Source organism: Trachinotus anak, unplaced genomic scaffold (assembly GCF_046630095.1).
Source record: "Trachinotus anak isolate AG129_WGS33_773 ecotype Australia unplaced genomic scaffold, CSIRO_AGI_Tana_v1 ptg000003l, whole genome shotgun sequence".
NCBI lineage: Eukaryota > Metazoa > Chordata > Actinopteri > Carangiformes > Carangidae > Trachinotus > Trachinotus anak.
Genome location: NW_027273854.1, coordinates 18124983 through 18143159, shown reverse-complemented (window position 1 = coordinate 18143159; position 18177 = coordinate 18124983). Strand labels below are relative to the sequence as shown.

The window sequence follows — 18177 nt, the reverse complement described above, 5'->3', positions numbered from 1 at the left end:
TACTTACTATTACCATCAACTCTGAGAGCAGAAAACTGAGGCTACATTTCAGATCATTACATAATTTGGCAAAGCTCTCTGAATATTCAGATTATGTTCATTATTATTTAACCTTCCAATGATTTTCTGTATAATCATTTGTTCTATAATAAGTCAGAAAATGTTCACCGTCTCAGAAAATTAAAATAAACAAAATCGATTCACTTTTGAGAAGCTGGAACCTTTTTTTTCCCTTTGAAAATGACACAACAGCTTATCAGAATAGTGCTGAATAATTTCCGTCGCCCAAATAATCAACAGTCTTAGTGCCAACTCAGACTAGTCAACAGATGTGAATACCTGTAAACCAGATTTGACCAATTTTAAATCATGTTAAACTTTCACCACCGACTTAACTGTTACAGAAAACAGCTACAGTCGACCCCACGTCACCTGCAACGACTCATTTTGTTCCTGAGGTCAGTCTGGGGTTGGTGCCGGGCGAGAGTCTGCCCATCAGCCAGCTGCTGCTCTCAGAGACCAGGTCTTAATATAGACAAAGTCTGGCGCTCTGGTGTAATGCTCTGAATCTTTGTGTTAGGACCGAGCTGACCGCAACTCTGACACTGGCTGGTGTTACGGTGTTAGGCCGAGAGTAAAAAAATACAAAATAAAAAAAGACTGCCACCCAGAGAGGGTGAGACATTCCCTGTTTCCACACTCCGGCCATTCCAAGAAGAATCAAAGATGCCTGTGCTGCTCCAGCACGAAGCGCTGGGGAGAAGAGCCGAAGAATAAATCTGTCTTCTCTCCGTTTTGAGAGCCAGAAATGGAGAAGGCAGGGGACGCAGGTGGTGGGGGTGTAAGTGGTGAGAGGAAGGCATAGGGAGACAGAAATACAAGAGGAATGATGTGACGAGAGCAAAGGAATGTGGGATGGGTTTCTTTCAAAGCTTCCTTTAACCACAGCTAACAGCTAACCTTGATCTCTAACAGCTTTGATACGGGGGTTCCTCTGCTGCTACGATGCATCCCAGGCATATCCAAAGTCTGCCTCGTAGCTGCTGCCCGGAAACGTCTCCAGCTTTTAGTAACTTTAGCTGCTATTAAAGCCAGCCACCAGGTATTAAGAAGCTCTCTTAGGCCGTGAAGGATTCTATTCATATCAGAGCCAGTGGAGTCTGTGGCTGCTTCAGCCAGCAGGAGGCTTTAGCTCCTTTAGCTTTAGGTACTCAACTTCAATGCAGGCTAAACTTTAAGTCAAGCATCAAAAGGCCATCCATCCTTTATCCCTCCTTTCTGTGGCTGATTATAAAGTCAAACAGGGTGTGTCTAGGCAGACATTCAGAGCTGATGAGCCAGTGACTAAACTGTGTAAAAGGATAACTTAAAGTCTTGCTCCTTTAAATTTTCATAAAACCAACCCCTGTTTTTCAGACTGTTCATGCACAGGATTTTTTCTGCAACAGCAAGTGAATGTGTTTACATTCTGTGAGATATCATCAGTGATGGGACCCACCATTCCCACGCTGGATCCAAATTTACTTCACATGCACAGGTGATTCACAGGCATGCATGTCATACAGTATTACAAGGACTAGGACATTTGTAGAGAGAAACTATAGTCCACTAAGGCTATAGTCCATATTTAATTAGCCTAGCTTAGCACAGAGACACAAATATTGACTTTTTTATGGCTATGAGAATTTGTCATAGTTGCAATCACATTTCAGTGCCGCCCCTTGAACTGTCCATGAATTGAAGAAAGTCAGCTCAAGACAAAAATCTTAGAAAACAACACACTAATCACACACAATCTGATTTGCTGCATTTGGAGGCCACTGAACAAGATCTGTCACACAGGCGATGCAATCAGCTTTAAAATGAACCCTAAAAAGAATCCATTCGTCCTTCTCCCTTTACCTTGCCAAAAAACCCTGTGAAATGTGTTTCCTCCTATCTGACCTTCTACTCCAGCGAGATTTGATAAGGAGACACAAAAGGACACGAGGAAATGAGGAGGGAACAGAGATTCAATCACTTACTGAACAGGCCTTGAAAAGAGCACAGAGGCAGAAAGGACAGAGTGGCCCAAGGAGAAGACATATTATATATCCTGGAACATGCATGCAGCACACTCTCATGCCCGCCCTGAATGACAGGTAAACAGAGGGCCAGTAAAGACACTGACAGAAACTTTATAGACTTTTTTTCCACATGGCGACTCGTTTCAGAAAGAGAAGAACGCCACATCTAATTGTTTGTAAATGTGAGTCTCGTGTTAACTTGAAAGGTCCAAATGGTGGAAAAATGTGCTCTGCTCACCCTTTCCTCAGTCTGGTCACGGGTAATTGTATCCAAGTCTAAGCACAACTTTCAGAGCCATAAGAAATATAAACTACACCTATCTTTTAACTGATCTACAGTGTGTGCAGCACAATAGGCCAACAGTGATATCAAAACCAAACAAACAGCCTATTATTTTACAGTGCTTTTCCAAGCTAGCATGGTCACATGCATTACTGAGCTAACACTTCACTGAGTAAACAAAGGTTTTTATTAATAAAGTAGGTCTAACTTTATTCGTGCAAATTATAGGGTTCCTTATATGTATGTATGTATGTATGTATGTACGTTTATGCACTCACTGCTTTTTGTGTCTAAAAGCGTGTTCATAAGCTAGGTCAGGAAAGACATGTAGAAAATTGGGGCAGGAGAGCAACAGACAGAGACAAAGTGCATACTGGACAGGAAGCTCAAAAAAAGAACAAGAGAGAGTAAGATAGATTACAGTAACGCGTGACTGGTGAAAGTAAGAGACTGGCTGTGGACACAGGAAGCAAGACACATTTAGGACAGAGCCAGGAGCGCAGCTACCAGCAGAGACAGAAATGGAACAGGATCCCACTGGTGTAAGCAATGAGGAACAGAAGAGGGACAAGCCTCCTGGGCATTGGACAAGAGCGGACTGGAAGAAATGTCATGAAAATATGGTGTCACGTGTGTCTTCAAGCAGGCAAATTATGTACTGAGACAGAAAAAGAGGACAGAAGCAGAGAAAGAGAGAGAGGGGAGCGTAAATGTTTATTGAGGCGAATGATGATATACCTTCATGAGCGTGTGATGCCCAGAGCTGAGCCATCTGCAGACTGCTGGGATTGGCCGATCTGTACGCTGGGTCAGAGGTCAGGGGGGAGGGGCCTGGATAACCTGACAAGAAGGGGCTGGAGCCTGGTGGAAAGGCATCACCTAGAAAAAAAAACCAAAAAAACGAAGACTGTCAGTCACACTCGTACCACGACGACCAAACTAATGAACAACAAAGGTGATAGATTTATACTGTACATTCTGTCACTTTCCTGTGTGTGTGTGTGTTTGTGTGTGTGTGTGTGTGTGGTGCACAATCAATACACACTGATGTTTCTATGCTGAAGCAGTCTGTTGTAATCACATTACTACCGAGCCACCACCTACTCCGCTTCAACGAGACAGACCACAGACAGACTGTGCTCTGAAGAAAAGAACAGTTAATGTAACCACGACTGAAACCACAATCGTCACAGCAGGAGAGGAACCACGTGGTGTCACCTTCAGGGTACGTTCTCTGGTAAGAAGCAGTGATTTGACGGAGCATTAAGGGAGTGGCCCTGACGTTGTTGGCTCAAACTGTCACATTCTCTCTCTTGGCAAACACAAACAGATCTGTCACCGTGCTGGGATTTCACGTCGTCAGGATTGAACTGCCTCCTAATCTAATCAAGTTACTCTCACTGCTAAACCACTGATGTGTGTAACTCTCTCAAAAAACCATCTGAGATTTTAAATCCTCCAGCAGAAAAGTCAAATATACAAAAAAACAAAACAAACAACACACATTGACCAGTTTACTTTGGCGTATGATCTACCTTTCAGAGGAATAGTACAGACTGGATCATTAGAAGCTGCTATATTTAGATATTGAACTTTAAAGTTCAGTCGCTGCCGACCAGCCCATTGTAAACTGCACATGCACCAGTTCTCCTCTGGAGCAGAACAAGAACCACTGACACCAGCTGTGGAGTTACAGGCAGGGAAATGGGTATGGAGTGTGCTCAGCTCATACTCCAAAGCTACAAGTGTGATTGGTTGTGACACACTTTGTAAATAGAAGACAGCATTGTGGGCGAAGAATAGTGGTGGGCGGAAAAAACATCCAAAAAAAGGATCAAAGTGGAGGACACATACGTTTGACATCTTCTGGGCAGGACTTTCACTATGAAATTGTTGCGTAAACAGGCTGCAGATCCTGATCCAGATCATGGATTGTGGTTCTACCCAAACAGATCACATGATCTTTTGGTCAGATCGCCCACCCCTGTTCACAACAACTGGGTGGTTTCATGTCTATTAAAGTGCACTGATCTGTATGTTGCTTTATGACTCTGTAAATCTAAATAATTTGCCAGTAAACAGTGTGTGAAGGACAAACACTGAGCCTCAGCCTCCCTCCACACTCATACCATACATTTTTAAAACATCACTTTTGCTTCGTTCACACCTGGTTTCCACACAACTCCGGACATTTCTAGCCCCTAAAAATGGAGACGCTGTTAGACCCGTTTTATAAACTCCGGAGTCAACCGTAGTCTGGATGGGCAGAAATTGAGGCTATTGGTAATGACACCCGCCTCGCCCCCTGATTGGGTCTCATCAGTCACAACTACCAGACAGTGAATGCAACATGGATATCAACCAAAGGTAACACTGTCAGTTTGTTTAATCATCTGGAACACAATCACATTGCTGGTAAGTCATATCGCTCAACCTTAACCAGTGACTGTAACTATTTTGATGTATTTCCACCACATTCTGGAGTCTTGATCATTGAACCCTATGAAACACTTCTACGTCTAATATTAATACTAGGAACATGACTGATAGGAACTTGTATTCAATCCAATCAACTTTTATATGAAATTTACATAAACATCATTCCATCACATGACGGCTGGTTGGCACCAGCTTTATTATGATAAAAAAAAAAAGACTGTCGACAGCAAGGACTTATCCAACTAAACCTCTGTCTATTTAATTTGAACAAATAATCCGTTCTGCTCACTGTGATGTGTGTGTACATAAATCATGCCGACGTCACACACCTCACCATTAAAGAGTGAATCCATTGGAAGAGTGAATCCTCATAAACTGTTTCATATCTCAACATGATACTACTATCGATTGTTTTTTTATTAGACATGTATTTATTAGACTCCATTCCCAGCATGTGTGCACCATTGACCATCAGTAAACTTTGAACCTTTGAACCATTACTGCCTCCTCCAATCACAGCCTTCTAAGAGCTGGAAAAGGTTTCATGTTTAGCTGAGGTTTCCCCCACCCAGCCCATTACTGGACGCACTGCACAGCCATTACCCTGATAAAACTAACCATGTGTGTAGGGGAAAGGGTGCTGTCTGTATGAGGGCGAGGGGGAAGGGACTGAGTGAGTGTGTGTGTGTGTGTGTGTGTTTCTGTATTAGTCCTGTGGGAATCTGAGAGACTTGCTGTGCTTGCTGACTTTCCACTGCATCTAAATCAGTACATTAAAACCGCAGTCTGTCAGAGCCTGCACACCCACACATTGCATTTTGAAATCAATAGCAAATGCAGCTTTCTAATTAATCACAAACAAAGGGGGGTGGAGGGGGGCGCGCACATACAGGAGTAATGCAGCGTTCCTTTACTCACCTTCCTTTGAAACCAACTGTGTAGGTGGATCCTTCCACACCAAGTAGCTATTAGACACAGATTTTTTTCAGGTCCCTCCATGTTTGCATGTGTGTTCGTGTGCGTGTGTGTCTGTGTGTGTTTACTGAGGGTCTCTGTGTATGTAGCTTAAGTGGCTGCACTGCATCGTGTTATGATCACTGACATGTGCAAATAGTTCCATGTGGGTTCGCAGTGAATGCCCTATGAGTCAGAGACACTGCAGGAGCTACACACACACACACGTGTGCAAAAACATATACACACTCGAAGACATGCACACAAACAAGCATTTGTGAACTCACACATGCACACCAATTCCTGGGAGTATAGAGAGATGAAAACATGCATGCTCTCACTCACACACTCTCACACACTCACTCTCTCTCTCACACACACACACACACACACACACACACACACACACCCCCTGTGATTAATCTTCAGTTAGTCTCAGTGCGTTAACTCCGCTGGAAAACACCCCCCCGTCCTGTGTGGAGCACAGTGACAAGGTTTTACTTCCAAACAGAGACAACTTTGTATCTGTGTAGTCTCATATTATAATGTCAGAAATACAAGCAACTGGTGTGTATGTTTAGAGTCCAGCCAAACACACTCAGGTTGTTTTTAAAGAGTCAGTCAATTATTTGGCTTTTTCCAAGCTGTGACCTGAACTTTATCTAACAACCCACTGTGGCTGCACATTTTTGTTATATTCCTCCTCTTGCGCTGCATTTTTGAGGAATGATCGCTGCCAGCTCTAATTTCCCCTCGTTTCCTGTGACTGCCTCACAATAAAAGCCTCCACGTGTTTCACGAGTTGAATGCTTTTAATGTGAAGCAGCTGCAGTAGGAAATGTTTGGTTTGCATTTTCAGTAACTTAATACAGCCGAACACCACTGGAAGAGAGTGAAGGGTAAACAGTGACGCTGATATCAGTGAGATAAAATTACAAACAGTCAGGCTGGATAACGTGCTGCATCGTTTTCCAACAGTCCCGTCTGTGTATGAAGGTCACTTTACCTCCACCACTATATACAGAGCTCATTACAGGATGTAAATACATATCCACATCCAAAACTAACTTAAGGATTATATTGTTAAAATTCATGGACTAGATGTTGACACTTTGGATATAGATCATTTTTCAGGACAGTGAAGACGTGTTATATTAAACTATGTGTTCTGTTAAAAACATGTTAAACATCTGATGGCAGCTACTGACTATAAAAAGTGATCGGCCAGTTGTTACTCGTGCACCGTGTGAGAGAAAGCACGATTCACTTCCAGCAGCTCATGACTGTTTGTAATTGGATCATGTAAATTAAAATATGATTTACCACGAACAAACACAGAGAAACTCTTTTCTACCGCCACCTTTCCACCCTTCACTCCAGCGTATCCGTGTGTGTCAGGCTACGTGCCAACAGTGTTGTTCTAACAAATTATCCTCACCTATTATTCATTTTTCTAATTGTTACCTGGTGTGTGTGAGGAAACGTAGACATACCCCCATCGAGACACACACACACACACACACACACACACACACACACACACACACACACACACACACAGAATACATTCACCACCACCACCTGTCAAGGATGTTGAGGTCCTGGTAGGATGTCAGCAGTTTCCATTCCTTCAGGCCAAACACCAGGGTCTCTCTAAAACACACACACACACAAACACACACAAAGAGGCACAGATGCCCAACTAGAGTATGGATCAATCTCTGCATCACAGCCGCCTACAGGGCCTTTATCCATGTGTGCAGAGTGAGTACACACACACACACACACACACAGCTGCATACAGTCCACAGTTACGTTTCATGCCAGCGATCAGGAAAAAAAATACAATCCCCAATTCCCTTTCTCCCTTCCTGAATAGTCTAAGGGAGGAAAAAGAGGGAGGGGCAGCGCGAGGGAAAACATTTGCGCTCTTCGTTCCAGAAACAACATCCAAATGGTAGCTGAGAGGGAAATGTTTCTTTAAATGTTTTGAAATTACTCTTTCATTACCTCCCTCTCCCTTTCTCTCTGCCCTTTCCTTCCTTCCTCTCTCTCCCTTCACAACTCCATCCCACTTTCCCACCCTAGACACACAAACACACACACACACACACACACACACACACACCATTTGGCTCCTACTTCACACGACAGTTAGTTTGCCATATTGGGATAAGCAAGTTGCCAAGAAACACGCTCTCTGACTCCCAACACGTTCTGAGCCTCCATTTTCAGATCCTCATTTCTCGATATCAGACAAGAGAAGGCCTGCTGGAGATCAATTCAGATAGAGACGCCCCTGCAAACCTCTCTCACACACACACACACACACACACACACACACACACACACACACACACACACACACACACACACAGTGAAAATCAGTGAAATCAAGCTCAAGAACAAGAGTCTTGATCGCAAATCGATCTAAGACGGACTGAAACACAACCGAATCCAAAAACAACAAAACTGGAAGACGTACAAAAGCACAAAAAAAAAAAAAACATAGTGTGAGAAGAAACCTCGGGTATAAATGTGTGCCCCACACACACACACACACCCCACAAACACGTACGCTTACACACTGTGTGAACCCATCTGTTACTCATCAGTGGTACTCGGAGCAGGGTTAGCTGGGGGGGTGGGGGGCTCTATTGATCTCTGGTTTTTATTCCCTGCAAGAAAAACATTTAAACAGTAAAAGTCTGCTGTGCTATCCGTCTCTGCCGCAGCTAACTGGCACACTGACACTGCTAATCATTAATCCTGACTGTAAAGCAGAGAGAGAGTTCCTCACATAAACACAGAGGTGAAAGGGTGTCTGGCAACAGATACAGTGTCGGGCTTTGTGTGCATGTTCATTCAGGCTGTGAGCGTGTGGTTTGAAGTGTGTTAATCATTTCAAAATGTACAAGCCTGGTTTTCCTGTGTTTTGAGCGGTGTAGAGGAAACAGTTTTGTTTGTGAGCTCAAGCTGAACATAAACTGTTTCAGCTTCACTTACAAATGCCTCCACACTGTGACGGATGTACGCTATGACATGTCAACTTTTAGTTTCGCAAATGGCAACGCAATGTGCTAATATTGGACAGGTCTCTTTATTTGTAGTATCGCTTTGTTCAGAAATTACACAATAAATTTGCAAAGGAAATACACTATACAAAACACAAAAGACAGACTAACTTGAAGAGCAAAGTCATTTAAATAATTTCATGTATCTCACTCATATTGCAGGGAAATGTCAGAAAATAACTGTTCTAGAAAAGTGCGACAACAAATACTGGGGTATGGAGTCTCTATGAGCTGTTTGTTACTTCATCTGTAATTTCTCTGAAGAAAGTGTTAAGGAAATGGTATGTTTGGTTAAAATGCATTAAATAGGAAGTAAAAATGCTAGTGGGAGGAAAAGTGGGAGCAAATTGTTAAGTCACTTTTATTTATACGGCCCTGAATCATAACAGAAGTTATGATTCTGTCACCATCAAAAGGAAACTGTAGTTGAACTCTACTTCATGGAAAAACTGACACATATCTGGAGACCACAACACGCACAGCTGGAAGCAAGCGGGGAAAAAGAACGATATACTTGACTCAAAATCATTAGCGCTGCAAAACATCCATCGACAGCGCTGCGTGCATGACTGATGGAAAAATACCTTTCCCAACTGTTTTTTTTTTGTTATTGCTTGTATCTAATGATGCAAGTCTCTTACCAGTAAAGACTGACGTGGAAAAAAATGCATATATGTTTGTGTCGCTCCTACAAAGAAGCTGCATACCATGGCTGTAATGATGTAAGTGTTGCATGAACCAAATCTGTACTTTTATTAGTTTGTTGGAGCAAAAATATTAAAATTTATCCAAAACACAATGGTTAACATGTTTTTCAAAAACACATATGTATCTGGTAAATTATTTTTGTTGCTGTTATATGTTATATAGGTTCTTTATTGTTATTGAATTCATACAAAAGTGTGTGTATATTTTCACATTTACATTTTATATGTATCATGAGTGGACTACTTTTATTATTTAGGTGCTAGAGTGCAGGTATCCTCTGTATTTGTATTATTACGGTAGTTTTCAGCGCACAAGTGTGATGTAGAGAAGTGTGTTAACATATGTTACGTGGTGTGACCAGAAACAGAACTTCAGTAATGGCTTTTGAAGAATGTTGTGATCTAAACCTCGATCAACATTCATCATTTCTCCTCCTGGACAGCTGCAGATTATTTTCTACATTAATCAACTGGTTGTTATCTCTATAAGAAGGTCCAAAAATAATGGAAAATATTTGTCACGGTTTCCCAGAATGCAAGGTAACGTCTTCAAATGTCTTGTTTTGTCTGACCAAAAATATTCAGTGTATAAACGGTATGGGACAAATAAATAACAATAAATTTGCACATCTGAGAGGCTGGAATCAGCAAATGTTTGACATCTTTATTTACAAAATGACTGAAACTATTGATAAAATAGTTGTCTGGCTATATACTAATCAATTAATTGACTAATCATTGATTAACTAACTAAGTGGCCTTTGAAACCAGAATAAGGTAAAATGGTCATAACACTAATATTGTTTTCTAAATTTATTCATAAATTGTTATGGTCGTTTTTCACAGCAGACATTTTGAAAAGCATCAAAGGTACATGTACAGTGTGACGGCTTGTGACGATGCCAGGGCCTGAAACTGAAGCAGCTAATTGGAATTCAGCCGTCTCAGTTGAAACGAAGTGAACACAAGAACAGTTGAATCACACAACGTTCAACCAACCAAACGGCAGAAAAGACACCAAGTTAGCGTTGTGTTACTTGCAGCTCTGAAAAAAGTGCAAAAGTTGCCCTGACAGTCGGATACACCTCGTGTGCGTATGAGTCTTGCTGTGCCGTGCTGTTGCACTCAAATCTCCTGTGAAGACAGCAGTTGTTATTTTGACACACACCTCGATACCAGCAAATGGGAACACTCTCGCAACAGGCGCGCGCACACACACACACACACGCAGTGTCACACACAGACGCAGTGGTATGCACAGTTGCACACTAACACAGATGCAATGAACCACACACACATATGTTCAACAACATATAGAAACATGACAACTATATTTTTACACCTGTAGCACAGGGTTGACCGACTTACAGTTTAACATGTATCACAAGCTAAACCCACTGAGCTGCCGACTGACAGGAAATGATCTGATTTAATAAAGACAAATGATGACTGTTACAACTTTGTGAAGAGAAATGAGTAAATAAGGATTAACTAATTGATTAATTAGTGAATCTCAGGATGTCAGTCAGGGTCAAAGGTGCAGGTCGTCTTGGTGGCTCGGCTGGCTAAAGAACATAATCAACAGACAGTCAAGTGTTTCTTTTCCCACACGTTAAACCTGCTCTGTGCGTCTCCTACACGTCACTGCTCATTTTGAATTTTACTTAACCTTCCTGGGAAGAATATTTTAAACCTTATGTAACGGGACACGTAGAGACTCAACATGCAGCCAAACTGACAGACACTGTGTGTGACCTCTGTGTGTCGGAGGGTGTTGTTTGAGTTATAGGCAGGGTTCTGGCAGAGCCAACGACTTAGCTAATGCTTTGGGTATTTCGACATGCCACGGCACGCTTGTTTTCTCTCTCTCTCTCTCTCACACACACACACACACACACACACACACACACACACACACACACACACACACAGGTCTGTCACTCTTGTGTTTGACAGCTGTGTGTATGTTGTGTGCGTGTGTGTGTGTGTGAATGACTGTGTCATTTGTCTGCCTCTGACAGGTTTATTGTAGCAGGGCAGCAGTGCCTTGTGCTTTTTCTTAAGGAGCCTGTTTTCTCTCCTGAAAGATTCAATTAATCTGAGAGGGGACGTGTCCGAGCCACGTCTTCTCTCACACACCCACATACGTAGGAGTCTGTGTCTTGAATACATATAAACAAACAGTCACCACATAAATTTTAACGTAAACAGACACACTAACCAAGTAGCGTGGAGGACAAATCGGTATCGATCAAGACAACCATGGCCTGTCCCACAAGCTGCATGAATCATACTTTCACTCCTGTGTCTGTGTGTGTGTCTGTACGTGCGTGTGTGAGACTGAACGAGAGGACATTTGAAGGGCTTCCACATTTATCTAACCGTGTATGAAAGTGTTGTGGTCAGGATAAATCTCTTCCTTTCTCTCTGCAGAGAGTCCCAGGGGGAAACCCCAGCTCTAACTGCACTAAGCACAATCACATGCTCCTGTTCCCATACACAGGACCTCAATCCTCTCATCTACACCGACACTCTCACATACACACAAACGACAACCTCAGCTCTTATCTTAACCTTAGGGATTGTGCCTGTTTATTTCTCCTTTTCCATTTGTCTTGAGAGGTTTTCATCTCCATTTATTGACTTCTCTCCTCTGCACTCACCACAACACCTACGTTTGCCTCTGCTTCCCACTCCCATCTTCTGCTACTCCCTTGTGAACACTAAAAATGCGTGTGCATGTGTTTATGTATGAGACAAGAGAGCAGGAAAGTTGCTGGTTGAGGTGTGTTGAGGGACGCCCCCCTGAACGTCAATTTTGCCTCATTAAGCAAACATTTGTTCCAACTTCGGCAGTACTAACGTGTAACGTCCTTCCACACAGTTAAAGTCATCATCTACAACTGTGTTTAATGGATATAACACAACAGTGATTCAACCTGCACCCAGTTAATGCACGCCCTTACAACTATTTCTACACTTGGAAAAAAGCTGCCGGTGCAAAGGAAATGATGTGCTTTACTTTTCCCGCAGCTGAGGCAACATTACTTTGTTTGTTTAAACAGATGAGAACTAAGTAGTTAATTGGCTCAAATCCAAGGAAAAAGTTTAATTGTCATGTGATATCTGGGAAACTTGCAGTGCAAAAGCGTTTTAGTCCCAAAAAAAAATGTCATTCTGATGAAAGAAATTCCTTCTTTACCCTTAATTCTTGATGCGCCGTATTCACAATAAAATAATATGAAACAACATCAGTCTGTAACAGTTAAAGTGCAGTTTTGGAAAGAAAAATCCTCTGTGGACTCGCCTGCTCGGTGCAGTCACATTTCACTGGGTCCCACCTCTGCTGCTCTTGGATGAAAGAGGGAGGGAAGGGGAGGCAGAGGACAGATGGCCTCAATCTGGTGATGGAGGCACCCTCGCCTCCGGTAGACAGAGGACCATTTACAGCCATTTATCTATAAACAGTGACTAACCTTGACCTGTTTAGATATGACCTGTGTGAATACAGAGGAATGGGTAGTGCAGGGTAGAAAGCAGGATTTGCTGATAGAAAATGATGTCTTTGCAAAGGTCCCTTTCTGCTGCCGAGTGTACAAGCAGCACAAATGTCAACAAACTATTTGTGGCTTCACAATGCATTTAAAACTCTCACACATCTGACAACCTGGAGGTGTGGAAGTAAGGGCGACACTTTACTCCATTAAGTCAGGTGGAAATCTAAAACTGAACTTAAAAAAGAAAACTCCTGGGAAAGAGGAGTGTGTTGGCAGCTATAAACAGTCAACCCTGCTATCAAGAGCTCAGCCAAACACAGCAGTGCAAAAAAAAAAATGTCTTGAATTCCATGAAACACGTGTAAACAAAAACAGTAGCAGGGCGGCCTTGGCTCCTCTGATTGCACACTGGCTGCTTGAGACCTGGATTCATGCTGCTTATTGCAATTAAATGGAAACATTATGAACATTTGCAATTACTGGCTAATTATCATGTAACAGGGCTGGATGGTGTTATTACAAGCATGGGACCGAGATCTCAATCGGGTTTGGTTAATGTAATGTGTGGGGATTTGATATGGAGGAGCGCCATAAAGCTAAATGACCTGTGTCGTACAGTGGTGTGTTTTAGTGGGCGGAGGCTGCGAGCGTGCGTAGGGGAGATGAGAGTCAGAGTGTGAGAAGGTCATTGTGTGGGCAGAATAAAATGTATCCCGTTTAAAAGGAGTGTTTAAACTACCAATCTGGGCTGGAACAGCGGTTGGGTCAATTCCACTTCACAACCCCTCCCTCCGGCAGCACAGCAAGTTGTTCCACACAAGCACATCTGCACACGCACCGCAAGCAGTTTTCAGCTCGTTTCAGAGCCACAGGAGGGGGAGTGGATGATCCCAGCTCGAATACACTGCTGCTACTGCTGCTGCAAAGACACGTTTTCAAACCAACAAATAGTGTTTTACAGTAAATCCACGCGTCTGATCATTTCACCTGGAAAAATTTCCATGTTATTCTGAAGGCACAAAATCAGATCGACTGGCTGCAATAAACTGCGCCCTGGCACATCTCTTTGCTGCGATACACCCGTCAATCATCCTAACGCTCCCTGCTGCGAGTTGATTTCATCTCTGACAGCTTTTCATGTGCGTGTGTGAGCTGAGTGTGTAGGCTCTGCCGGTGTGTCAAATTAACACTTCATCAGAGCCCTGCCCTGCCAGCACTGCCTCACTTTACTAGACCTCTAGTACCTCGCGCTCCAGATGACAAGTGCTGCATTGAACCCACGCTGAACGATAAGGACGGGGGAACACAGCGAAACTGGAATATTATTATCTGCGGGATTTACCTCTGAAAAGAAACCAGTGAAACTGTAATTGTATCTCTGTCTACACATACGTGACTTCTGGGAGATGTAAGTAACTGGAGAGTGTTTGTCAGATTTTCCATATTCCAAAAGACACAGGAGACAAACATAACACAACATATGGTTTGAACCTTAAGAAAACGCTCTGACTGACCACAAACTGTATGCAAACATTCAATGTTGTCCCTTTTTTTCCACAATGTTATTTCAAGGCTTCCATTACTAATAGCTGGAACAGAGATCAGTGTGCGGGCAGTGAAAGTAAAAGGAAAATCATCAGCTCAGCGGGGAATAACATATACTGTAGCTGATCTACTGACTGCAGTCTGGTAATACTACCAATACACACACACACACACACACACACACGCACACAAGGCAGGTAGAGCGTGATGTAAACAAACACATGGGACTCTGCTCTCTCTGGTTAATGCCACACCTTTCTTTAATGGCCATATATATCAAACCATCAGTTTGCACCCAACATGCTCATATGAACACACACACACACACACACACACACACACACACACACACACACACACACACACACACAGTCTTCTTTCCTCACAGTTTCGCTGATCTATTGAGGCAGCAGTGGGGATGTCCAACAGAATTTGTACAAATGCAGGAAAAAGCACCATCAGCCATTTGCCAAGCATTTACCAGCAGAGTGGCTTTTACTCCACATACTAGTGCCTGAACCACAGCCATTCGTCACTCATACAAACACTCAAGCAATACACCCCTCAACGGCGTAAGAAGTGGTCTGCCATCCCAGTAAGGTCACAACTTTACTACCCCCACTCTCCCAAACACAGACTCACACAAACACAACCTGCATCTGCTGCCACAGCAGTGACCGTGTAATGGTCCACATGCAATCCAAAACCATTGCACCCTGACCTGCACACTGCTGCAACAACACCCACTCCACAACGCTCAACACTCAACCCCGTTGTGCCTTTAAACCCGACGATGTGTGTGTCGGAACCTGCCAAGTAATTTTCCGCTGATGCGTTGCCCATTGCTAAGGCTGAGAATCCCTAACACGATGCCATACTTCCACATCTGAAACTTGTCACAGCTTTATAACAGCCACTCCTCCTTGTGAAACCTGCACCCTGGTTCATTTCCCACGGAACAACGTAGCGACATCAAAATAATGACCGCACACGCTGTCACAAACTGTGCGCATATTTGCGCAGCCTTATATCAAGTTAATGTTTGATCATTTGAGGGTTGTTCTTGTTTTGGCAGTCACCGTAAAGCAATCGGGCAGGCTTATACTTACTGTGGTGTGGATGTAGGTTAATGGCCGATGGCAAGAATTTTCCAGAGTGGAGAGGCGGCGGATGACTAGCGCCCAAGTGACCGGGCGAGGGAGGGATCCTCCCGGCTGCTGCTGCTGCTCCGAGTCGGTGAGACTCCATTGCGAGCCCCGCCAACAACGGAGGTGGTACGTGGACGGATCGAGGAGGTCCAAAATCTCTGCCATCCATTATCCACAAACGGGAAAGTTGTAAAAAGAAATTGTCCGTTCGGATAGGCCCCCTATTCCGAAAAAGACAATTCTGGCTATATTAATGTCTTTAGTTTTCCAGGCGATTCGAGCTCCTTTTCAGCCATCCTGCTGACCTATAAAATACAACAAGAACATCGCTTGATTCACAATCTAAGGGCAGTCTGAGCAAACTGTGCCGCACTGGTAGTTTTAGGGTTTCTTCTCTTTCCAGCGAACAGGCGGCCCATACGCGCAATGACGCAGTTTGGAAAACCACTTCAGAAACTAAACGTTGAGTATTAGCTGGTCGACATTAAGGCCACATGAGTTGCTCCTGGTGAATCCCAACTGTAGATTTTAATGCAGCTTTAACTCATATCCACAATATTATGATCTAACGTTTGAGCGGACTAGCAGCGCTCCTCCCCCGCTGCACACCGAGCAGGCAGCCGCTCCGGGGCTTCGCTTCCCAGGGAAAAACAACCAGGAGAGGAGCGGACAGCTGCTCTGCCCCGGCCGTGGAGACACTGCGAGCCTGCGATGGAAACGCGCACCGTCAAATTTTAATAACCTATTCTACCTTTTCCGATTACCCAGCTGTTTGCCTAAACCGTAAACCAGCAGTGCTGGCTACGGGCCGAGTCGCCCTGTAAACCAATACACCATAAATAGTGGAGGCGCATCAAATATAAATTTCAAACGGGTTAAAAATAAATAAGGTTGCAAAAGCCTGCATCATTAATCGGCGAGGTAAGCGGTGTTTTGTTGCCCACAGATGCGAATTTAGTCCGGGCTACTTCGCAATTGACCATGGGTGCTGCCCAAGGAAAGAAATCAAAACCCAACCCGTGAACACTGAAGTCCACAGTTTAAAAACTAAAACCCAATTTCTAACCAGGCACATGACGGTTTACCATCCAGACCCCAGCAGTATTAAAATGTAATTCTGTGTTTTTACATCACAACTCGACGGATAATTCAGTTTAACCCAAGCAAAGCGTCTTGAAGCTGTTAAAATGTCAATTTTAATCGTTTTGAAAAACACCTTATAAAACACAATCTTCGAAGACACCCGCAAGTGTGATATCAAAATACACAAAGCTGAATAAAAGTTACTTTAAGAAGGACAACAAGCACTTTATCAGCAGGCAAGACGGAGATTTAAAAAAATTATGAGCTACACATTTTTACATAATGCCCGGAAATAAACACTAGTTTGTTTGGTGGGTTAGTTAAATTATTTTTTTTTTTTTTATTGTTAACCAACAAGGCGAAAAGTGGCGTTAACCTTCAAAGGCTGCAAGCAAACACATCACAGCGATGACTCGTGATATCCAGGCGGGCGGGATCTGAAGAGTGGCTCGCTCAGAAATCACAAGAAAGCTTGTTTTCCTCTACAAAAACACAGCGGACACAAATGTCGCCTCTGAGCGCCGGGACACGGGCTCGGGGTTGTTCAGGCCGCGGTGATCCGGGCGGCACGGCGGCGCAGGAGCTCGGCTTTTCAGCCACGTTTCAAACTTTTCACGCTTCCATTAACGACACACAAAACTTTCTCGGAGGAAACGTCTCGACAGTAAGGTTTCCACACCGACAACAGCTTCCTAAAAATCCAAAATGTCGTTTGCACACCTCCGCGCCCTTTTCCCGCAACAATTACAACCCAAATTGTGTTTTAAAACACCGAGAACTACGGCACTTTAGCTGGAAAAAGAAAAACCAAACAAGAAAAAAAAAAAAAAAAACATGCCGAAAGCTTACTTGAATTGAGAAAATGTGGGGGAAGGAGCTAAAAATGCAAACGTTTCTCAAAATCCGTCCAGGTTGCTGGGAGAACTGGAGTAGTCCATTACAGGCTGGTCCGAAGGTAAACTGGGGGATAACTGGGGGGAGAAAGCCCCTGACGCGTCCGTAAACTCCTCAGCAATGAAACACAGCATTGTTTTGCAAGCCCCGCCCCTCTCCTTCGCTACCAGCCAATCCCAGCCCAGCCCAGTGCGTTTTTACACAGCTACACTCTGATTGGCTGCACCGAGTGTCAATCAAAAGTCCAGCGTTATAAAAAAAAAGCCACACACTGGCCGCTCGCCAGCACTATAAAACCAATTATGGAGCAAGGAGGTTGAGCCGTTTCAAGGTCCCCTCTCCCTTCAAGACCGGGTGATCAAAACAAGCAGAGGGTTTCTTCTTCGTTGTTTCGGTGCGGGCTGTGGAGGTGGGGGCCAGTTTTAAGGCGACCCCCCACCCCCCACCCTCCATTTCCACGCTGGGTACGACAGACGCTCAATGATTG

General features: G+C 43.7%; 1 protein-coding gene across 2 annotated transcripts in view; it reads right to left on the bottom strand.

Annotated features, from left to right (window-relative positions):
* tnrc18 (trinucleotide repeat containing 18) overlaps positions 1-17833 on the bottom strand; it is a 47553-nt gene extending 29720 nt beyond the window's left edge. The window contains exons 1-3 of one of the 2 annotated variants that reach the window (XM_071474269.1): positions 17646-17833; positions 15675-16018; positions 3088-3228 (exon numbers count right to left, since the gene is read on the bottom strand). In XM_071474269.1, coding sequence (XP_071330370.1) covers positions 3088-3228; positions 15675-15882 — 349 coding nt within the window. In that variant the 5' untranslated portion in view covers positions 15883-16018; positions 17646-17833. The remainder of the gene's footprint in view (positions 1-3087; positions 3229-15674; positions 16019-17645) is intronic. The other variant, XM_071474270.1, reaches the window with a different exon arrangement.
* Between the last annotated feature and the right edge of the window lie 344 nt (positions 17834-18177).